The 24,054-nt window shown below is 37.5% G+C and overlaps 2 protein-coding genes and 1 long non-coding RNA gene across 4 annotated transcripts; 2 read left to right on the top strand and 1 right to left on the bottom strand.

The window, feature by feature from the left end:
* The first annotated feature begins 276 nt into the window (after positions 1–276).
* LOC110052700 (uncharacterized) lies at positions 277–16,885 on the top strand. The gene is made up of 17 exons (XM_089293156.1): positions 277–451; positions 3,761–3,802; positions 4,630–4,703; positions 6,083–6,169; positions 6,863–6,968; positions 7,272–7,413; positions 8,081–8,146; positions 8,640–8,766; positions 9,820–9,922; positions 10,896–10,954; positions 11,147–11,211; positions 11,404–11,446; positions 12,248–12,362; positions 13,025–13,124; positions 13,418–13,487; positions 14,235–14,338; positions 14,859–16,885. The coding sequence occupies exons 1-17, from the start codon at positions 319–321 to the stop codon at positions 15,127–15,129; spliced, it is 1,707 nt and encodes a 568-aa protein (XP_089149282.1). The 5' UTR covers positions 277–318; the 3' UTR covers positions 15,130–16,885.
* On the bottom strand, positions 16,824–21,052 carry LOC110052903 (mannose-P-dolichol utilization defect 1 protein-like). 2 transcript variants are annotated; one of them, XM_020759092.2, is made up of 5 exons: positions 20,773–21,050; positions 20,372–20,437; positions 18,976–19,108; positions 18,278–18,482; positions 16,824–17,344 (listed from the first exon to the last, which is right to left on the bottom strand). In XM_020759092.2, the coding sequence occupies exons 1-5, from the start codon at positions 20,867–20,869 to the stop codon at positions 17,111–17,113; spliced, it is 735 nt and encodes a 244-aa protein (XP_020614751.2). In that variant the 5' UTR covers positions 20,870–21,050; the 3' UTR covers positions 16,824–17,110. The 2 variants fall into 2 exon arrangements, with proteins under 2 accessions (XP_020614751.2, XP_020614752.2); XM_020759093.2 differs by lacking the exon at positions 20,372–20,437 and having other exon boundaries at positions 20,773–21,052.
* Positions 21,053–21,134: 82 nt separating this feature from the next.
* Positions 21,135–22,373, top strand: LOC149109150 (uncharacterized). The gene is made up of 2 exons (XR_016208252.1): positions 21,135–21,715; positions 22,110–22,373. It is a non-coding gene; the product is annotated as an uncharacterized LOC149109150 (long non-coding RNA).
* The last annotated feature ends 1,681 nt before the right edge of the window (positions 22,374–24,054 follow it).

The raw sequence follows: 24,054 nt of genomic DNA, 5'->3' as shown, positions 1-24,054 counted from the left end.
CAAATTAAAGTTACTTTGTCTTTAAAAAGATCGATTATATACTGTGAGCATAAGTTGTTCTTAACTTTAAACTTTAATGAAAATACAACATAGGTTATTGGCAATTAACTGCTGCTTAGTCACTTTCTATTCTTACGGGGTTTCTTTGCACGAAAGTCTAGCTCTTCCAAAAATTCCGAAAGGTAGTGGATTTACTCGCTTTAAAAACTTAGAAAGACACTGAGGTCGGCTTGAATCCTGTGCCTTCCCCAGAAGGGAATACTTTGTTGTTTTTTCTGAGCGCGATATTTCCCAGAACACCCTGCACACCATCAAAACATGGAGGACGAGGATGTAGAGGAACGCGAAAATGACGAAGAAAATCTGCTCTCAGAGAGCCTAGAATTGCAACGTTTAGCTGTTGGTACGACTACTGGAAACAAATGGAAAGTTCTTGGGTATCTTCAATATTGTAAGTTTGATTTTACACAAATTGCGGTTGGTTGTCTCGGCCTTCCGTCCCTAACTTCGTACACATGCATGAAGCTGCAAAGTTCAGAGGTTACTAAATAAGTAATAAGCTTAAGCTTTAAGTAATTAGTAAAAAGCTTAATGAAAGCCTACATTTGACAGCAACCACTACGTTTTACCTACGTGCACTTTCAAAGAGATCCATTCCAGAATTTGCTGCAATGTTTGGAGATTTTTCCTCTTTGTATAGGTTGGCCATGGGTCCCTTTGCAGCTGAAAATGCGTGTACAATTTAAGAAGCATACAGACCCTATCCAATCACGTGCACGTGAAACGGTGTTTTCGCAAACCTTTTCGAGAGACCTGAGTTGAGTTAAGTTTCATTTTCAAATGTGCAATCTCGATGATTTTGAGGCTATTCTTCGCAGGCAGGATAAATTTGAGACTAACGAGATAGCGACACTAAAGTACGCTTAAGCTCAATACATATATTTTTTGCAAAAACAAGACTATCTTAGCCTTGCGATAGAAATCAAGACTGCAAGACAGCATTGTAGAAAAATTCAAGACTGCAGCACTCCTGAAATTTGGCTTAGGGTGATTCCATCAAAAAGGAATGGGTTAAGTACGAAAACCTTTCTTAAACTTAATGGTCCTCTCGGTAGTAATATGTCAGATTGTGGAGGTAGCATGGCCTAGTCATGTCTAGTGGTTAGGGCTCTGGATTTGCAATCTGGAGATCCTGGGTTCTGTCAAATCCTCCACTAGATAGATAATTTGTGTTGGGTTGTCCCAAAGTCACTCCTCTTGCATTTTTTAAATACCCAACTGGTCTACCTCCAACTAGTTAGGAGTTTTCACAAGTTTTCAGTTCTATAAATAAAATTAATATTAAACTAGTAGTAATCAAAGATTAGAGTAGTGCACTCACACGCGTACTTGGTATGTTTGGTGGTGTTTGAATGGTTTGGTAAAAGACGTCATAAAAAGCTAAGTTTGATCAAATGACAGACACATGTAGAGATCTACACGTGAAGTTGAAGCCTGCGATAAAAGTGTTTTAACTGATTAAGTATTAACTTGCACTGGACAAAACATTTTCCAGGAAAGGCATTTGAACTGTTGGCGACACGTAGAATTCAATTTCAGATCGCCAACACTTGTAACAAATATTTCTTAAGAAAATAAAGTTTTGACCAGCGACCCTGTAAGACAGCGCATCGCCTAATGTTTTTAAATTTCATGTTTGTATTTGGTTACATTGCTTGAATTTACATCTTGTTTTCACAAACAAAAAAGGTGAATTAACCATTCTGAACACAAAACACGACCTTTTGGGGAGTTACACAATGCAGAAAGTTTGTTTTCTGACAATCAGTTATGGCGAAAACAAATTTGCTGGGCTATGTAATATTGGAAAATTTATTTTCTGACCACAGATCTGAGGGTCACCATGGCAATTTGGTGAGTTTCACGGAAGATTTGTTTTCTCACCACAACTCAGGCTTTAGTTACTTGTTTTTACTTGTTTTCGAGGGCTAGCGGGTCAAAATACCAGCAGCTTTGCAGAAATCATACACACTTCGAGTCTACAATGGTGAATACATGTTTCAGTCACCTCTTTTTCTAAAACCTTTAATCTTTTGGTCGCCAAAAACGACATCATCCAAGTTAACAACACAAAGTTCGGTTTTTGATAGTTAAGCAGACGTATGTGTCATTGCCATGGTACCATAAATAAATATAAACAGGCCTTAAAAATCGGTTTTGTTTATTTGCAGAAACTCTAGTCAATAGATTTTCTTTATCATTTGCATGCAACAAACTTGTAACAATGCACACATACATGTTAAGACTATTTTTGTTAATAATAGTTTAACAGAAAGAAAGTCAATTTTATCCCTTGTCGAAGGGTAACTGGAATATCTAGAATTTCATCTGTTAAACTTCACAATTCTAATTTAGTTACTTATTTCCCAAACTACTGTTGTGCCAAATATTGTGAAATTATAATAAGTAGTTCTCGAGAAATAGGTGTATTTCGGAGAAAGCTACATGTGTTCCCCTTTCAATCGCAATTTTTTACTTACTACGCATGTGCTTCATTTAACCGGGTTCTTTTGATAACAGAGAAAAATCTGAGAATTGCTGGGTTCTTTGCATCATTACGTTATCTAACATGCCTTTCTAATAAAAGACTAAAATCGTTAAATAAATACACTGTTCAATTATGAAGAAAAATAGTACAGATAGGGTGAGCATTGAGCAAATAAAATGATCACTGTAGCGATGCCATGTTTCGGGTTGTTTTTGTAATCCTTATGTGCGCACGCTGTTTTGCATTAGCGTGCCTAGAACTGTGTTCTGCCACCTTAAGACACCTTAAGGCAGTTATTTTATTAAACAAGTTGAAGAATTCAACATCTCAAAGCTGTCAACTATATGCCACTTACATCATATTGCATGAAATAGTCAAGGTCACCATACTCATTTGAAAGAAAACTTAGAACCTTTTATTTACATACATGGATGTACATACTTTATTTGATGAATTAGGTTTGAATTAAGGTAGCCAAAGGGCTGATGTGGACCTACTACAATAAATAACATATCTTTATAAGCTAAAAATGCAAACATAATGGAGTAGGTAAAAGGTAAAGTTTGCATACGAGCCAAGTGGCTCATCAGGCCGGAGCTTATCCCTGTTTCAGTGGCATGAAGAAACTAGGAGTATTTCTACTCCCCCTTGGATGGGATTCTAGTCCATCACAGGGTTACCCCCCAGCATTAAATTCACCTGTACCCATTTGTACACCTGGGAGGATAGGCACTGAGTGTGAGAGAAAAGTGTCTTGCCCAAGAACACAACACAATGTCCCTGGCCAGGGCTCAAATGCGGAGCGCTTGCTCTGGAATCAAGTGCACTAACTATAAGGCCACCGCACCTCCCACACATAAAGGAGTCAGGGGATAAAATGCATACAAGCTTAGCTCGGAGGAAATCTTACCATGTTGTGTATTTGTAGACACTCATGTGGGGGTACTAATTGAGAGTTAAAAATGACATAGAATAAGAGTGGTTGAAGATTTACTTCAGCTTGCAATTGGTTAGCATACATGAAATGTGGGTTGTTTGAGCCTATTTGTTCATTTATTTTATAACATGACATTGTGGAAACAAGTACTGATTGTGCATTCTTGTATGATTATGAAGCAACTTGTAAAAGCTGGTAACAATTCAAAGTTCATGGTTTGAATGCTATGCAGGTCTATTGATTTTTCTGACTGGCTAATTTTTCTCATGTTTAAGATTTTGTTACCATCGCTGTTGTTTTGGGTACTGGATCACTAGGTAGGTGTACAATTATCAGTGGCAATTTAAGTGTTTATGCAGCAATCTTGGTCAGAATAAAATGAGAAATAACACCACTCCTACCCCTGAATCAATGATGAACTTGTGCTAAAACTAAAACACACCATTTTTTCCATAGCCTGGGTGATCTTAAAATTTTTCATTGAAATTGACAAAGATTGTAATCTTGGTCGGAATAAAATGAGAAATAGGGCCACCCCTCCTTCGGAATCAAATCAATGTTGAAGAATGAACTTGTGCTAAAACCAAAACACCATTTTTCCATCATTGAAATGGGGGAAGGGGTGATCTTAACTTTTTATAAATTGACCAAGTTTGTAATCTTAGTGAGAAAAAATGAGAAAGAAAGCGACCCCTCCTTCTAAATCAATGATGCATGCTAAAACCAAATTGCCCTTTTTTCTAACATTAAAATGGGGGGAGAGGACGTCTAAATAGCTTGTAGCTCATCAGAAATGCATGTACAGATATATCTACATTTGGTTCTATGCCATAATTTTTACAGCATTAAATGATTAGGAGTATGGTAAAATTTCTCCCATGGGTGAGACATTTACCCCTCAGAGATCAACTAAAACCACTACTGGTCAATTGACTAACAGGTCCTCCACTAACCATAATTTAAAACCTAACTGGTTTTTGTCTTGTATCTGAGGCACAATGTGGTAATCATTAGTGGTTCATTGGAAATGAATTTAGATTGTCATTTGAGTGAAATTTTGTTCATAATTTGTACATTTGATGTCAAGAGAGGTGTTTGTTTTGCAAATTGTTAACATCGCATACATACATGTATTGTGGTGCAGGGTTGTCAGAGAATCCCTCTCAGTCTGGATTTGTACCTTTTGTTGTGGCACTCTTCATTGACATCTTCATTCAGGTGAAAACACTTTATTGACATAACCCACTAGACTTATAATGTGTAGACTTTCCATAAAATATCCATACCTCCTTAACCCCACAAAAGAGATTTTTTTAAGACTCCACCCACCCCTCTTGAAATTCCAATTGAGCTTCATATATTCCTTAAATTATTTTGTCTTACAGAACCCCCACCCCACCCACAGGAAATCACAATCCCTTTTGTGAGGGGAGTATGGATCTTTTCTGGAACTGCAAAATACTCTATATAAAGTACGACAGTACCATATGTAGCACTGTAGTTGCACTTTAACTTAATGGTTGCTTACTGAGGCAAAAATATGTTTCATTTTCTTTAGAGTAAAGCATTATATTGATTGCCTGTGCATTTAGTGGCAGTAGTAGCATTTAATTATGTGATGCTATCATAGCCTCTGAATTAGCATCTATTTGAAAACATTAGAGCAGTACTTCCACTGTCCTCTACTCAAGATGTTTTCAAGTTTTATTTCTGTAGAAAGCAATTTCTGACACACTTGAAACTAATTTAATATTAATAATGGTAATAGGACTGAGTGGAGTCCAGTTCGGTCTGTAATCATACGAGTGATTAACAAAATCAGATGACCACAAAGCGGGAGTCCAATTTGTTAATCACGAGTGTGATTACAGACTGAATTGGATGACGCAATGTCCTGTTACCAATTAATCATAACCATTACAATTTCCCACAAAAGTAAAAGTTTCATTTGAAAAAGCGCTTTTAATAGTCATTTTTAAATATCATAATATTAAAAATATGAAGAATAGCTTGCAAAATGGTGGTTGTTTCTTTCAAAACAGTCACCAGAGACTAAACCTCCAAAGTTTTACAAAGACAGTCTCTTGATTTGGTTACTATAGTGATTGTAATCAATGCTGTGATTGGCTGATTTAGTGGAGAGGACTTAAAATGATTGGTTCATGTAACTGTCCGATTACAGGTGTCCGATTACAGCCAACTGTCCAATTACACTGTCCGATTACAACTTTGAAGATTAATTAGAGCAAAATACAGCAGTTTATGCACCAATCACATTCGAGGAAATTGTAATTGTTATGATTAACCCTTTAATTATTATATGTTTGTGTAATCAGGGCTTGAAAAAAGTGCCATGCGGTCGTCCAGTAGATTTTTCTGCTGGGCTAGTAACTTTTCATTGTCACTTGCCTGATGGGCAATAGCCGAGGCAAATCATCTACCAACTAAGTACATGTGTAACAGAAAAAGGCAACTAAGACTTGCCCCAGGCAAGAAAAATTTTAGAGCTGCTTGTCCAAAGGGCAAGCTGTAATGAAAGTTTTTTTCAAGCCCTGTGTAATGTTAATCTTCTTGAGGTGATTATTTTCATGTTGCAGATTTTGTTAGTATTCTATTTTGTGGAGCTGTTACAGCAAGCCTACCTGGCTAAAAAACAAGACCTGTGTGAAACAGCTGCTGCAGCAGTAAGTCAAGATTACATGTAGTGGTAGACATGCTATTATTTAACAGTTGTGACCTACAAAAAAAAAAAAGGAATGCCAGCCAAGGATGGTAATTAATAATAAAATTAATACATTTTTCAAAGATCTTTGGTTATGGCACAAAGAAAACACATCTTCTGTATTATCATTTTTCCAAGTTAGAGTTGAATTATGTGCTAATAAAAGTATATTCTTAGTGTCCTTCATCAACTGCCAGCTGAAATGTTCAAAAAATGTCCTGGAATACAATAACAAATTTAAAATAGCATGTAGGTACAGTTAATTGCTGTCCATCCTGCCAGCAGGACTGGCAAGAGGGCATTGAATTGACTGGCTATGAGGACAATTTTACCTGCCTGTTTTGACCATGTAGAGGAACGTTCTTCTTACAAAGAAGTTCAGTTCAAAAAGATGCCTACCTGACACTCAGATGAAACCAGTTGCCTTCTTGCTGAAAATTGTATTGAAACCCCTGCTGTTGGCCATTGCTTCTTTCTCAGAAGAGGAAATTAAGCACCCCCAGCACCCCTCTCTGGACAGTTGCATCATTGCTTATAATCCAGCTAGTGCTGTTGCAAGTTTAATGCACAATAGTCAGCCAGTCATTTCAGTCAATATTATTTCCTTAACAAAATTATATGCACACTGACGACCAAATGATTGTTATAACTTTAGTTTACGCCAGATGAAGATGTTCCCCTTAGTGATGATGAAGGCATTGAGGAAGAAGATGAAACTAGCAAATCAGAGATGGAGCTAGAGATAAACAGGAGTGATGCATGTATGTAGTTTCTGTGTACGTGAATTTGGCATCCACAATGTTTTGCGTCATTGTGTGCAACCTCATTTCTAGGGTTACTTGCCCCCTTTGGGTTGAAGGAACAAGGCTGCATTGTGTACTCATATTTATTTTAATGAAAAGCAACCCTGCGCATGTACTTCCTACATGGCAAGTTCATGACAGTTTTATCAAGCACTAGGGCTACATAGTTTATGTAGCCCTCAGTAGATTTAGCAGGGTTTTTTTGTGAGAAAGTTTCATATATATTTACCGGTATATCTGTTTGGTATCTTTATCTTGCAGCTGAATTAGATGAAACTGTGTTACTGGCAGAAGACAATCTGGAGAGGTTCAATAATTACCAGCCCAGTCTTCACACTCTAGCAGAACTCTTCCTGGGCAATGGTGCAAGGCAGTTCTTTAAAGTGATCATACTTATTATGTTGTAAGACCTCTTTTATTTACAACTCATACAATGTAATTTAATATTGAGTTAAATTGCACAAACATTTTCCTTTTTTCAAAGCTCCTGGTCCAGGTTGATCAAAGCTCCATTAAGCTAACCCAAGATTAGTGATTTTGATATTTTCAGTTTTGTAGCTTTTCGGTGAGGATTTCTGTTTATAGTATAATTTTGTCCTTCAGTTTTGAGCTTGAGTATTAGGAGTACACAAAAAATAAGACGTGAAAATCATTTTTATACTTTGTAACCCTAACTAGATTTAAATAGTAGACATGTCAACTAGTACTTAGTCATAGCTTGGATGGTATTAATTTGTTTAACACGACATGGAAACTTCCATGTAAATAGAAATGCCTTGCACTACAATGTTTACTTCTTGCAAGATCAAGAATCGGACGAATGTTTCAAAAACCATAATTGCTTCTAAGAAATGTCCAAAGTCCGACACTGCCTGTTTTTTAAGTATCTGCATATGCCAGACTCGACACTTACGTCTCCAATTAATCACAGAGAAGTAAAGATGTAGAAAATGATATTTGTCTTTGTTGCATGTCCTGATATTTCCTTGTCAATTTTATTTGTACAATAAAAATATCATAAGCCAGTTACTGAACATGATAATTATTATTTGTTCTTTCTGTTGTTTTAGTATTTCTGTCCTTGTCAATTATTCTCTTGCTGGCAGTAAAGCTTGTGCTCAACTTCTAAACCTCAAGTAAGTGGAATTGCAATCTCTTGCACTGAATCTCTTCAAGTGGTTTCTTCCTTCTCATGTTGAGTCTGCATTTGGAACTTTTTACACTGTTCAGGTAAAACAACTTTGAGGGCATTTACACGTGTAGCATCATAGATATAGAACAAATTTAAAGCAGATAAATGTAGTTTAGATCTTGACATATTCGTAGCCTTTTGTATTTGTGTTACTTGGTTATGATGCTTAATGAAAATAATTGACAGACACCTGTGCTGTAGACAAACTCGCTCATCCGATGTTGGAAGAATCTTAAAAAGGCATACATATTGGGAAAGAGACCATTCTTGTTGAATCCCTTAAGAGCACCTCCTATGTCAGCAATGTGGGCCACTTGATCTGTGGACCGTGCTTTAACCACAAACTTGACTAATTATTAATGAGAAAATACCTATTCTCTACGGTCCAGCATTGATATTTATTATTGAATTATTTGCTCTCTTTAATTTTTTTTCAGTGTGGGGTACCCACTGGCAGTGTTTGTGTGGAGCTGTGCCGTCCTGATTATTTTCCTTAATTCTTCTGTTCTACCATTTGTATCAGTAGTAACATTCCTTGGGGGATGTCTGATTCTTATTGTAACTGTAAGTATGTCACTGAAGTGGTTATTGACTTGTACAACTAGATGTTAGTGTAGAATTACATATCATTATATAGCCCAGAAAATTATCAAATCCAGGTCAGAGATGTTTTATGCTCAAATTGCTGGTTTTTGACCTGAGACCCCTCACTTATCTGGAACAGTGGCTCAGTTGCTAGAGCGCTGCACTGATATCACAGAGGTCATGGGCTCGATTCCATTCAATTTTTCAGGCTTTAATTTCACAACTGCTTAAGTTGACTTTGTACTTGTAACCACGATGATCAATCATGTCGCCCTGTATATCATATGTGTAGGAATTTATACTAGTCTTTCTTTGCATGAAAACATATCAATCATGAATTTTACAATAACTGTCTAATTTCTCACATGCTGATTGGCTCATTTTTATCATCACTAAGAGTACAGGCAGATAAAATTTTGATTTATGCAAGGTTTCAATTTCAACTTTCAGCTGTCAAACTGTCAACTTTTTAACCAATGAGATTTTATGGACTATTTTAAGTAGCCAATCAAAAAGCGAGAAAAGCTATAGACGATGTTTGCATCATTTTGAATAAAATTCACTTATCTTTGTTTACGGCAAGTGTACGGTGTCTTTTCTCCTCATTTGTTCCCTGCATTTGACCATTTTGGGGTCTTGTTATTGTAAAAAACAAATTGACTTCAGTTTTTTATGTGGCTGTCCTCTTATTGATGATAAATTTCGTCATAACATTGTCAAAGTTTGCTGTGGAACCACTCACCTGCAGTTCGTGGTTCCACAGCCACTTTGACAATGTTATGATGCAATTTATCATCAATAAGAAGACGGACGCATAAAAAACTGATGTCAATTTGTTAATCTGATGTTCCATGATGTAGTGGAATTGCATTTAGTGCTGTTGGATTTGATTTCTAATCTATTGCATGCGTGTATTGGTAAGTGAAGCTGGTAGTGCTTTGCACAGATGGTAGTTCTGCGATGCTAGATTACTGTGTGTTAAATGTGTGACTGTGTAGTGCGAAACTATCGTACACCATTGTTGTTCTTTAGGTTTGGACTACTTTGCACATAAAAAGCCAGTGGAGCAACATTGAAATTCTAGGTGACCTGAAACATATTGGTCAGCCTTTTGTCCTGGGTACTGTTGCAATGGGTAAGTAAACTTAGTGACTAAACTATAAACTGTATTTTTAATTTATAAGTTATGTAAAAAGCCTAATGACTTATTTTCAATTGGAATTTTGGCAATTGAAATTAATCTTTCTTGAAGTTCTAAATCCAGAGGAGTTTTCTTATTTTAACTTCCATTAGAAGCTAGGTGTTTACAGTTCAACTTGTTAATACTTATATTTTACCAGACACTCTGGACATAATGATTGTAGCGGAGCTCCTACATGCCAAAGGTGCAGGAGCAGAGCCCCATACCATAGAAAATTTGGTTACCCATCAATCTAAAAAATTTTGGTCATCACGCAACTGTCTGTACACACATCTGTACGTACATCAGTATGCCAAGCTCAATACCTTGAAAAATAAGAGAGTAGCACTACCATTACCATAGGTACATCATTGATATTGGACATCCATGTTGTGATTAATTGACAGCTGTCAACATAAGTTAGCCACTGACCAGTATCACTTACCCATATCTCCAGCTCAGGTTTATAGCTCATCGAGGTCACATGTTTTTTTCAAAGTTGACCGCTGACCAGGTACTGGTTTTGAATTGGATCACAGGCTCAAACCAGGTTAATACCCTGGTTGAGAAGAAGGAAGTACGTGCAAAGGCAAAATTTTGGCACAAATTAACCCCAGGCATGTTTTTGACTTTTCTTCCAACATATTCCTCGCACATTTGTGTCTCTTGGAAAGTCCCTGATATATTGCGTACACAATTTCTACAATCTTGGTTACGCTTATAGTTAAAATTTAACGGGAAAAAAATTGCAATACCACACACTGAACAATTACGTGCTCACAATTGATCATTTTTTGAGTTTCTGATCCAAGAGAAACAAATCCTCCTTTTCCTTTATGGTTAATTATTGCAATCAGAAGTTCAGCCCTCAGGCTTGGCTTGGCAATGTTTATGATAAGCTATGTTTTGTTTGTTGTGTGATGTTTAGGTGCAGTTGTGAATATCCTTCCAGTACTTTTTGCAAAAGTTAAGCCTTCCATTTCAGAGGTAGGGGCAGATAATGAACTTTATTAGTGTTTTTATTTGATGATTAACCAAAATGGTTAATAAGATTTTGCTTTCAATGTACCATAAATTATCTTTATATCACTCAGACACATAATTTTTGGATATGAAAGTTTCTTGATTGCTAAGCAACCTAAAACTCATTAGAATTTGTACTAAATATTAATTTTGCAGGTACGTGGATTTTATCGATCTGTTATTGCTGGGTTGTTGACTTGTGTGGCAGTCATAATTTTTTGGTGAGTTTGCATCGTAATTTATGTGCCAATTTGTGTATGTTCATATTGCATGTTACGATATTTCCGTAGCCCACATACAATATAGGTAACAACCAATGACATGGGAGAATTTTTCTAGGCAGTTGTAATCATTGCTTGGAAATTTACCAGTTGCCATGGTGATTGCATTAACTTGCTATGCATTTCTTACAGGGCTGCAAGAAATGGTGTTACATCAGCAATTCCTCTTACAAAGGTGAGCACATTACTTTAATTTTTTTTAGTTTCCTCTCTTGGAAGCATTGTTAATTCATGCACATATATATAAATATTGACCAAGCGCATTGGCCAAGTTCTTTTTTTGCGTGTTTATGGACCGATACAGAGTCCAGGTCCGTAAATGTGCAAAAAAAGGAGGCCAATATCCAGCAATTTTCACTGAACAAGCTTGGTCAATAAAGAATTTATTACATGAAAAAATAACACTACATACTCGTGGTACACACCAGTAATCCTGAGCAGGCAAGATAGCACCATCTTGCACGCTCAGAGCCAATCACAGTGCAGGATTGGGTTCATGTTGTTCACTCATGGGCCTAACCGTATAATCATTAAGAAATAGAAAACATGCTCTCCATGTTTCTATCGAGGTATAGAAACACGAGTGGAAGTTTGGGAGAACAAGAAATGCTGTGGGAACACGAGCCGCAGGCGAGTTTTTCCACAGCTTTTTTGAGTGCTCCCAAACTTTCACGAGGGAAAACAACTTGTTAACTTTGATTATCAAAATGTAAATTCTCTTTGCTCATGCCATCATTACATCGACAGCTCGTGCTAGTTCTGTGTTTCCATCGAGTTACAGAAACACGATTTTCAACCAATCAGCGTGCATATTTTCTTAGTGCTGTTTTCTAAATACATGTAAGGTACTCAGCTTATTGTTCAGTCTCTTTTACTGCAGTTCAGCTCTTTTAGATTACATCCACATGTGTCTCTCTGTCAATTTCCAACAAATTTCTGGCTTCTAACTGAAAACATACTTTGTTTGTGTACACAGATTATAAAATCAAATTATCCTGGCTATGGATGGATTGCTCTTCTAGTTCAAGTGTTTATGATTAGCAGTGTTGCTGTATCATTTCTTACTATGGGAGCAGGAATGAAACATATGGGTAAGCAGATTGCATTAATGTTATTTTAGATGTGAAACTCTCATCATCATCATTATCGTCATCGTTGTCATCATCATCATCATCATTATCTGTTCTCTCCCTCCTAGTTGTCATTCTCAGTGGCAATTTCTGGTCTGTAGCTGTGCACTGCCTTTATCCTACCTTCTCTGCGACACCTCTCTTGGCCATACCCTCCTATGCCTGACTTGCCTGTACATGGGTGGTATGTTATTGTGATCTTAGGATGTTAGCCTGCAAGCAGGCTCACCTTTGAGTCCCACGCACAAGCAGCAAACAGCAAAGTGATCCGGCAGGGTGGAGTCAAAAAAACATAAATGCACCACCGCTCAATTCCGTGCTCACAGCTATGCCACTCACACTTGTGCTCCAATGTGAGCCTGTTTGCAGGCTATTGGGATGTCAAAGTTTACAGCAATTCTAAGCAGCAAAGGTTTCACAGAATATCTCTTAGACACAAAACATCCATTACATATATCACTTGCAGACTAATTGCTTTCAAGACCTTTTTGAAAAGGAGAGACTTTCTAGACAGAGAGCCTTTACAGAGAGGGCAGAGGCTTACAAATCAAGGTTATAAACAGTATTTTTGCAACCTGTATTGTCAGGGAAGTAAATAAATACTTTTGTGTTTATTTCCACAGTTGACAGTTGGTTTGATTCTTTTTATTCCACAACTCAAACTAACTGGCAGGAGATGAAGTCCAAATGGGAAGGCATCTATTGTAAAGCTCACATTAGATGGTCAGTAATCAGACTGAAATGTTAATTTTCATGACCGACTGCCATTCATTTCTTGTAATATGATCTCTGAAAATTTGTTGACACATTAGGAAATAATAATTCAGGGATCGGAACAATCAATGAGCGATTAATAGTTGATCCCTGGTTGATGAGGAAATTACAAGGTAAAGTAACTAGGAATTCTCCTTGACACCCACAAAACAAAACAGGGCCTTTAATATTGTCCCATACCGTTGTGTATTCTTCAAATGATGAAGCTACTTAAGAATCGTTCCGTCCATATTTATCCACAGGTTTCTAAAGATTGCCATTCTTTTGTCGCTGTTTGGATTTCTCTTTGCTGTAGCCGCATTAAATCCGGTGGTGAGTGATCTTTTGCTGTCAGTCTAAACCCCTCCCTCCCGTCCCCCTCCCCTTTATTCCACAGGAAGTTTGGTCTGAACGTCAGAGAGAAGATAAGCCCAACCCTAATGCGTCTTTTTAAGGATAGAAAAGGTGGTGGACAAATGCAAGAGTGCTATTTTCCCCCCCCCCCCTCCCCCCGGGAGGGGGTACCTTGCAAAGTGTTATGCAGGGAAGGTCCATTTTGACAGAAACGGTACTCCATTTGTGTACCTTTTATTGAAAAAAGGAACCCCTTTCACATACGTACTTAAGAACACTGCATCCCTCTTCTAAACCCTTGAAATGAAGTTAATGAAGTCTTGCTTAATAAGTTTAACCATACAGCCATAAGGTGCATCTGTTCAAAATATTTTAACTAAAGGCCTTTAAATACCTAAATGATGGATTTCCCTACCCCTTTCATATACCTCAGCCTGTGACATCCCTGCCCTTTTATATACCTGAAGCCTGAAAAAGGTAACCCTTTTGGGCGGGGCCTCTCGGTGTGGGCCATTACAGGGAGTACCCCCAGGCGCTATCAGCAAGTGTTTCCTTAAAGAAATGTTCCTTCATTGTGCAAGCTGCAACTATATTGCCACTCATTTCCATCCTTACCATCGTTTTTCATCTTTACTTGCCAAGGGGCTCTGGTCATTTATCTAGGACAGCTCTTCTCTTCAAGCAGAGTTGTTTCTTGTTAACAGTTTGTGCGTGATCTTCTTTCAGGGAACTGTGACAGTGCTGGGGAATGTCACATCACTAGTGTTAAATGTTGAACTCGGAGTTTTTGTCATTCTAATGCTTAGACGATCACACAGCCAGACATTCAGGTAAGCTGCAAACCTCCCATTACTTCATATGTTTGATAATCAAATACAACTTCAGGTCTGAAACACGTACGATGGAATCATAGTTTTGGGACTGGAAGATAAATTCAATAAGATTACCATGTCAAGAACATGGCGGCTTACCCCATACGAAATTGTAAGGAGTACCCCACCCCACCCCTGTCGTAACCTTGTCAGGTGTGTGTATCTCTTCCCAAGTAAAGCTAATAGCCCATTTCCGAGTTGACCTAAGCCTTTCTATCAAAGCGAGGCCTGGTGCATGCGAATGCATTTTCATATGAAAGGATGGGCATCAAGACTCACTTTGAGAAAAATGACCCATTGGGGTACTTAGTATGAAGTTGCACGCAAATCATTTTGACTGTACAAATCATTTCGAGTATGTATCTCTACTGAAAGTCGCTTGGGTATGTTGTTTATTTTTTTAGTTTAGTTTATTATATTTTTTAGCTTGAAAAAACAAAGATACCCATGGGTTTCTCTTTCGCTCTTTTTCCTTCAGGCATCACCGAGTGCCCGTTCCCCTGTCCCGCTGTCTGTATCACCTGCAGTATTTGGTTGTCGTTTATTTTCTGTGTGCTGTTGGTTTTAACATCGCCGAGATTGTTCAGTTATTACCTTACAATCGAACTTCATCGACCGCTATCGCCCCTGTGGCAAACCAAACTTTAACGTCACTTAACGCGTCTACTGTTGATAACTCTAGCCTGACAAGTCTGCATAACAGGCAATGGCGCCTTCATAACATTCTAATCAACAACGGGACTCTTTAAACGTGAAGGAGAGCAATAAATGGCGGTCAAGTCTGAATGGAGGCCACCTTTCTTCACGCGCGGCCTCCACGCGCGTAACAAGAAATGTGCGCTACGGCCGCGTGCGATGAGAGATGGCTGCACTCATGGGTTAAGGCGCAAATTGTAATTTACTTACAATTTGGGATATAGTAAAACTTTTTATTATATAAACACCGATGAAATACCAGGTGAGCTTTCGCGCGAAAACATGATATCTTCACACGTGAAAATAACATGTTATCACATGTGAAAAGATCTTGTTGCTACGGTAACATAGTAAATCGCGCCCTTCTCAGCGAAAGTTAAATGGTTCGTTATTTCGCCGTGTTTAGATAATAAATAGGACATTACATGGCCGCTTGAAGATACGAAATTTCTCTTCGAGTGTTGAAACTCGAAGAGAAATGTCGTATCTCCGCGCGGCCTTGTAATATCGTCTATGTAATAAAACTAGGTGGTTCTCGCTTTAAAACTATAAGGTTAAACACAGTTATTTGAAAGTGGCACAAGTTCAGTTGAGGCCTTACACTACTGTAAAATGATATTAAAATCGTTTAAAAAATCCAAGCTTTCGCCGATCTACGGCATCATCAGGGATAAGAAAAAGTATTTCGCGTAAGGCTTATATACAGATGTAAAGTAAAAACGTGTGAAAAGTGAAAGAATGTTGGGGGTAAAATGCATGAGATAAATAATAAGGTACAAATATGAATAAAAACGAATGATATGATATAATTAGCGAGTGTCAAAGTACAAAGAGTCTCTAGATATGTTAAGATAATTATTAGAATAAAAGGTCCGCGAATTCGCTGCATTCCTCTCGGGAGTTGAGGGCAGGTTTGTAGTTTCGTATGTAAAACGCTTCGAACAGTTATTTGAAGCACGACATAAACGTTATTCCATCGTGTTAGACACGTCATGGACTGTGCGATTTTTGTACTGAGGAAAGTTTGAAGATTGTTAAGCATAACTCTTTCATTCGACTTAAGCTTGTAAGGATTTACAGTGGTTCAAACACAGTATACTTCAAACATGAAGCTTTATAGAATAGGAATATTTATAGCCATTTTGATATTTATTGAGGATAGCACGTAGAGAAACGTGTGTTTATCTATTTTCATAGAAAAAAAGCTTTTTCACGGTAGTCATATCATTAATTTCGAGAGAAAATTAAGTGGCAGTCACTAAGTTAAATAACTCAGTTAAAAGAAATTCATGAATACTTTTAAGGACAGTTAGTTTGTACATTTGAGAAGTCTGGAAAACGAGAATTCTTGAAAAAAGTGCCAATCAATTGTTGTTAAAAAAGAGTTGGGGACTGTATGTTCTCTCCAAGTATGCCTGAATATTCATGTATTAAAATAGTACTTCTGTAATTTGTAAAGGTTGCGCGCTTTTTTTCCTAACTAAAAGAGCAAAGTCAGAGTGATCACAGTGTCTAACGTCCTTCGGCAATCTTCGGAGGACTCTCGTAACTGTTGATAAAGTGCGGAGATCTCCGGAAGTCTTCGGATCATCTTGGCCTCGGGTGAACTTCGGAGTTACGTTTACTAACGAAAACCCTTTTGTGTAAAAACCAATCAAAACTCAGAGATTTTTCTCTTATATTACAAGAAAAGAAGCCTTATCTACACGATCATATGTTTATGTAGACATCAACTCGTGCACAGCACTGAAATAGCAACATGAAAACTTTATTTCTACACGAATAAAATCAGTGACACTGAAAATGCGATAGATTGTCTGGTTTTACTTATTTCCGAGTGAAAGTCCGGATTAGAAATATCATATAAGTACTCGTTCTAGGGATAAACTTGGTATAAAGATAAGCTGGAAAAGGTTATTGGCATTTGTTCCTGGTAAAATTCTATGCCAAAATCTTTGGAATCAACGGGTAAGCAAGCCATTGTTTAAGGCAGTATCGGCGGGTTTTCTGATGAATAGAAAATCTGAAACTGTTCTAAGCTCTCTTCTTTTGCTCGTCAATGTTCACATTCCAGTAATAGAGAATCTGTGTTACCATGGTTACATTAAATATGGTCGAGATGATGAACGTCATCAGCATGTACTTGTCTCCAGTCTCCTGCAGGGTTGTGAAGATGCGGGCGGCATGGTTAAACAGTAACATCACCACCATAACGAACGATAGCTGACCTGTGTGGCCGTTACGGAAGTTGGTCGCGATCTGCGAAACCTGAGGATATAACCACCTGGTCAGCATATATTGATTTCTAATTAGACTGTAAATTTTGTGTCAAAAAAGATATACTCTTTTCTTAGAACTAAAGCGAGTGTAACCAGCCATTTCATGTTATTTTAAATCGTTCACGAAACCTCTTCAATTTTATTTTTGCCTTGATGACTCGGAAACATTAAAAGAAATCGAAGTTGAATTCCTTTATCAAAAATTTGTCTGGTTAGAAACACCCATTACACACAAACTTCTCCTTTTCGACTTTCCCGCCCTTGACGACGAATCCAATGTTTTCGCCATCGACGCTGATTGCATGTTTTTCCGAGCTTGAAAGGTTTTACCCAACTCGTTTTCTGGAAACATTACTTGTAAAACATTTCCGACGATTTTAATTTCGGACAAAAATTGGTGTCCGAAAATAAAACCGTCCGAAACGTTAAGCGTCCGAAATATTTGCAGTACATTATAGCACTTTAATTAGCACCAAAGCCGTCAGTTTCCTTTATGGAACAAACGACTTGACCCCGACGGTGCATCTGTAAAACCTCGAAGGTGCAGTAAAACTATTATTTTCGCAGATGTTGTTTCATGTCTAGAACGTAATTTATAGGCGTAAACTTACGTTAGCTATGTTTCAGCAAAGTGTCCAAAAGTTTTGTCTCAAATTTGTCCAAAGTGAGATAAAAAGTGCCCGAAAATTAAACGTCCGAAATTTTTTGCAAGTAATGTAATTGTTTTCCCGCCCGGCGCCTGATTTGAACGCTCAACACTGGTTGCATCTTTTCCCGCCCTCTGACGAGTGTCGGCTTCGGCGTCCGATTGGTTCATTCCGTTCTTTGTGTCTGTCGTGATTGGCCAGATTTTTTTGTTGGCTCGACACGGGTTATTAGCACAGCTCGACACAGCTTATAGAGCATGAAAAAAGAAACTCACCCTGCTTATGCTAAGAAAGAGGATGTTAAGAGAAACCAGCTGAACCAGGACAGCAATGGGTGTCAGTCCAGATAACACCACATAAACAATGGCACCATAAAGAAAGGGAAACAAGACGGCTGCCAAAGGTCTGCTAGAGTAGTAGAAAAACAACATAACAAGGAAACAGGTCTGGATAGCTTTGAACAGGCTCTCGCCCCACGTGCTGAAACAAAAGAAAAAGGAAAATTAAATTGGGGTGTGTGTATGGTTCTTTAAACCCCTAAGTATCTCAAGAAAGATACTATGCAGCTATACAAAGACTACTTAAGCTTGCAGTAGGGGCTCATGCGGGGAATATCGTTAAAAAGAGATGAATGCTATTTGCATTTGAAATGACTCCCCGAATTAACCTCAGTTGCAAGCTAGTTCCGATCCAGTACCAAGTGAACGAATATGACCAAGCGTGAGGTCAAGATGGCTGGATGCTGGCCAAGTTCTTTTTTCGCAACAAAAGAACGAGGCCAATATCCAGCCATCGTGACTGCAACAACCTTGCTCAATAGAGGACTTATCATATGGCTTTCGGGAAAATTTTTGTTGCAAGATAGCGCCGTCTCGCCCCCTCGGTTAGCCAATCACAGCGCAGGAATTGGTTCATCTTGCCCGTTCACGGAGCTAGCCATATAGGTCTTATATTAAGAAATGATTCTTTTTACCTGAATGGAAATCCCCTTGCGGAGCTGTAGCTGAAGGTGCCAGTCATTGTCGTGAGTTCAGTGATAAAGGACAGTAAACTGAGGCCTTCCACACTGGACGCTCGTAGAACCTTGATTATCTGAGGTAACTTAGCTAAAACGAAATGGAGAAACAAAACTTTTATCCACCTTTACTGCTTTTATCACTTGAAATTGTAAGTCCAGGCGTATGACTCTGGGCATGTTTCTTTGGCATTTACTATTTATTAATAACGAATTCTTAATCTCAGTTCTCGACAAAATTTTCGTGGATCTCTCAGCCATATCTTTTATAATTTTAGGACATTTCTCGGCCATCTAAACTTTTTTTGATCTCAGAACTCAATTGTCAGTTAAAAAACGCGTTATTTTTTAGCTGACAATTTGAATCGGTGCAATTCTTTAAGGTGATTCCTCACATTTGCATTGCGCATCCTCACTGCGCATAATTTATGGCGTCATTAGCGCGCGTTCGTGCACGCGCACATTGAAAACATGGCGGATTTGCCTTGATATTGAGTTCTGTCAGTTGAAAAATGGCTATGGCTCATCACTAACGAGCTCGGGCACCCCAAATTTTTTTCCAGTCATTTTAATCAACTAATCATTAGCTTTGCGGGAGAAAAGACTGATCTGATTTCTATTGAAAATTGAATAAATAAGGAAAATAGCAGCTGCACTGTAGTCTTTTCTATTTTGCAGTTTGATAGCCGTGGCAAGCAATTTGGTTCCAATATTTTAACAGGGATTTAGCTGTCTGTCAAAATCAAACTTAAAAAGTTTATTTGTGTCCGACACAAGTATTGACTGTAGTTTGAGACGTGTTTTCATGAGTCTTGGCTCACAAAGAGTTTACAATAACTTGGAATTCGTTCTTGTAATAAGCATTAAATAATGCTAAAATGGGACATTTTTAGTGCCTCGCTCCTCCTTAACGAGCATGGGCACCCCCCTTTTTTTATTTTATAATTAAAGTTCTCATATGATAAATATTCAGTGGACAAAGTTTGAACAAAAATCTATTGGCAGTTTTATTTCAGGGGAATTACCTAAGTCTGACATTAAAGTAACGCGCCCCGAAAGTTATTGAAGTTTTCTAGATCTCTTGTACTCATCCAGGGTTTCCGCTCGTGTTTCACAACTTTGAGTTTATAGAAACTGTGCAAGATATTTTTTCTCTTCTGGTGGTGGGAGCTTGATCATTTGCTCATTGTTATAAACGCCTTTTATTCCTTAGTCCAGTCCAATGCAGATGTATTCCCACAATTGTAAGAAAAACATCGCGTGACTGACTATGACTGCTGACATCTTCGCGTGACCCGAACGCCCTTGAAACATACAACTTCTGCTTCACTAATTAGCATAAACTTTTACTTACCAATGGAAGCTAAAGCAACAATAAAATATCCCAAAAGTTTACTCAGTGCAATCTTCAGACAAACAACTGCAGAAAAATCACACACAACATAAAAACCCATGCCGTTCTAACAACATAGCTTACTTACGATAGCGAAATTGGGGCGAAATATTATAAATTTTCAATTAGTTAGTAAGGAGGCACGAAACATCAAAGCCCGGTCTAAAGCCACGAATTTAATTCAAAATTTTTCACAGATCGCGCACTGTTTTGTACCAACATCGTGGCTTCATTCTAGGAAGTCCTAGGAACACACCCCGTTCACATTGAAAATGAAAGCAATCCTCGAACACTCCCTCCTGACTGTTCCAAATAAATACATAAAATCATGGCTGTGTGACCTCAAAGACTGTCAAACATACCGTGAAAGAAGTTCAAGTCGACGAAGAATTCGTCGTGGCAATATTTTGGAATGATGTAGAGAACTAACGGAGTGAAGAAGAACTCGCCGACCGCCATGATGTCAAATGGACAACAGCGAGGAGTTGACCGAATAAACAAACAGTAGGGAATTACTTCCAAGAAATCATAGCTTTAAGACTTCCTCTCACCGAATAAAAATAACAGTCGCAGATTGGACCGCTCAGTCTACAACCGATGATTTTAAGAATTATTTTGTTTCCGGTCCTTCGGTGAAAATAGCGTGACTAATCGCGTGACATCTGGAAGCGACAAGCACTATTTACAACGTTCTTTATAAGGAATGGACCATTATTTTTTTTGAGGGGGGTGAGGAGCTGGGCAATTTTCTGGATGTAAATTTTTTTCTCACCTTTAGTTTGCGCATGATATTTTTTGTGTGTACAATATCCTGTGCAATATTTTTTTTTAAGCCAAACACATGACCTGGTTAGTAGAAGCACTTGCTTGATTTATTTTCCCTCGTGGCTCCCCTTCAATGATTTTTTTTTTCACGTTTTGCCGCGCAGGAACATTTTTTGGTAACTGCTTTAGACAATGAGAAGACAGATGGTGACTACAATGTATAATAATTTCACTAATTATTGTCTTAATAAAGGCTAAAAATGCAGATATCTGAAGTGAAATTGATATTCTTGAAGTGATACAATAGTTTTGTATAAAAATTCAAATCCAAGTCATGAAAATATGTGGCGACGTTTTTGTCAGCGATTGGTTCTAGTTTGTAATCAATATTCATGACTACTTGTGGAATTTGCGTCAAACCAAACACTTGGTCATAGTGTCAAAACGTGGATTTTGTGCTCCTGGTGATGTCGGATTTGGCCATGTTCTTCCTTCGAAGAAGATAAAACAGGACGAGATAGAAGTATTAAAATATTAATGGTGAGTGCACGTTTTGATCTTTTTGCTCTTAACCAAACAGAAAGTTAACTTACACCCTAATTAAGCTCCCAATTTTCTTTGCCAAGCTTCACACAGCTTCGTTCATAAACCAGATAGTCGTAGTTATGCAGTCACTGAGATGAAAAGATTCAGTAAATTGTTAAGAAATATTTTTTGCACAAGTTTATAAGATTCTTGCGCTGAATGTGTTTGATATTTTCTGTTCTTCTCTTCGCGTGTTGCTCCCGGAAAGTTGAAAACCGTTACCACGTGCAGCCGGTTCATACGAGCTTTGTTCGCTGCTTGCCCTGGTAGTAATAGTGTATCTTTAAAATTCATTTTATCCCGAGTAAAAGCTTATGTTTCTGTTTCTGTTTCTTTTCTTCTTTTTAAGGAGAGAAAATGACCCAACGGCAAAGATGGAATTCACTGGTATGACGAACGAAAGAAGAGATTGAAATTCACGAGGAGTTAATGGTTATTCAACAGCGGAGATAACAACGAGATAATAATTTTAATTTCATAACTTTCGATTAAAATGGTGGTAATATATTTGAAGCTTTCGCTGTAAGGATTAGTTGTCGAGGTATTTTTTCTGGTAGAGGAAGTCATGGTATTTATTTGTTTCGAACGACTGAAATATATTTTTCAAAGCTAACCTTGGCCGTAATTAATCTGAGATCTCGCTTCTGGTAACCACCATTTTGGTCGACATGATTTCAGAGAATATCTTAAGTGGATAAACAACGCTGAGTTTTTAAGGTGGCACTACATTTGGCAACACCATGTGAATTTCTCGGAATCAACGAAGTAATGTAACATTTAATGGGTATTTTTTTCGGCAAAAGGAGATTTAAATGGCTTGTACGACAACGAAAAATATATTTGGAAACAACGAATGATTCACTCTACAACCGTGATAGATTATCTTGCCAGAATTAAAATTATCGCGCAAAATTTTACCGTCTTCAGTTCGAATAAAACCTCGAAGATATATAGAGTGTTTTTTCTGGACCGCATTGCTGCTGGAATAAACGAAATTATTCGATTCTGTAACAAATTCAAACTGTTTTGCTACTATTAAAGTTATATTCAAACATTAAATTCTCATCGAATAAAGCATCAAATTCATAAAGTGATAAAACAGAAAAGTGCCAGGACAATGAAAATTACTCTTGAAAGAGTACGGATTGTCATCTGAATTGATCACATGAACACACAATTATATTATGTAATTATATATGTAAACATTTTCAACAATCTGAAACACACTTGAAAACAAATATCGACTCTGGCCAAAAACGTCGATTGCAAACTATAACGAAAATTTCTGAAAAAATACGACAATTTCGATCAGCTGCCGACAGCCATCCGAGGTATTCTGACGATCGCCGATGGATCATGATTCCGGAGATCACTGGAAGATTTCCGCAGACTTCCGAAGATTTCCCAACGGCAACGAAAGTTTTGGGAAACTTTAAGGAATTCGGAAGGCTAAAAGGAAAATTTCTCAGAGATTACAAACTGCATTCAGAATCATATGATTATCGAGATGGTTCTCTTGCATGTTGTTGTACCACAGGTACTTTAAAATACAGTGAAAATATCTTCAGGTTAATTATCGGACATACTACACAACTCTCCAATTTTGTTTGAATTTTGATTGATGTTTTTGCTCCTGCGCAACTGATCCGAAGTGTACCATCTTAACTATCGACTGGCAGAGAAAGATATCAAATGGCAAGCTACATACAGTTGCAGATCAAACTCGATTGGATATAAAATTAATCTCAGTTTGTTGAAACACCATTTCACGGTCACTTTGCGAGATTTTAAAATCCATTTCGAAATTAAATTTTATTTTGTAGCTATTTGATTCATTCGTCATTTCATGTTTTTCATGTCTTGAGGAATTCTTGCATCACCTCGCAAAAAACCATCGCGAAGTTCGTTGAAAATAAAATTTGAAGACTGTTTGGCAAACATTACTTCGAGAAAAAAAACTACTTTGAAATATCAAAATTGCTTTTTAAATGCGAGGTGATGCAGTTGTTTTTGACGGGATTTTCTGTCAATTACTGCCTTTGAGAAATTTTTGCGATCAAAAACTTCTGAAGGGTAACCTCTTTAAGTTTTTTCTCAAGAAAGGTGTAAGGGGAAAAGCTGTGCAAATTTTTTCCAATTTTCCCGCCAAAAGTCTTAGTTTTTAAACGCAAACTTTTTCTTTCAAACGTTTTAATTAATTACTTATTACATTACAATAAATTAAATGAAAACAGGAAGAGTTGTTTTTATTGTGTGCATTATTTTAGCATTATTAAAAAACAATAAAATTAAAT

The sequence above is a fragment of the Orbicella faveolata genome, unplaced genomic scaffold (assembly GCF_042242905.1).
Source record: "Orbicella faveolata isolate gen_17 unplaced genomic scaffold, um_ofav_v1 contig_25, whole genome shotgun sequence".
NCBI lineage: Eukaryota > Metazoa > Cnidaria > Anthozoa > Scleractinia > Merulinidae > Orbicella > Orbicella faveolata.
Note: the sequence above shows the minus strand (reverse complement) of the source record. Positions and strands in the feature narration are given on the sequence as shown.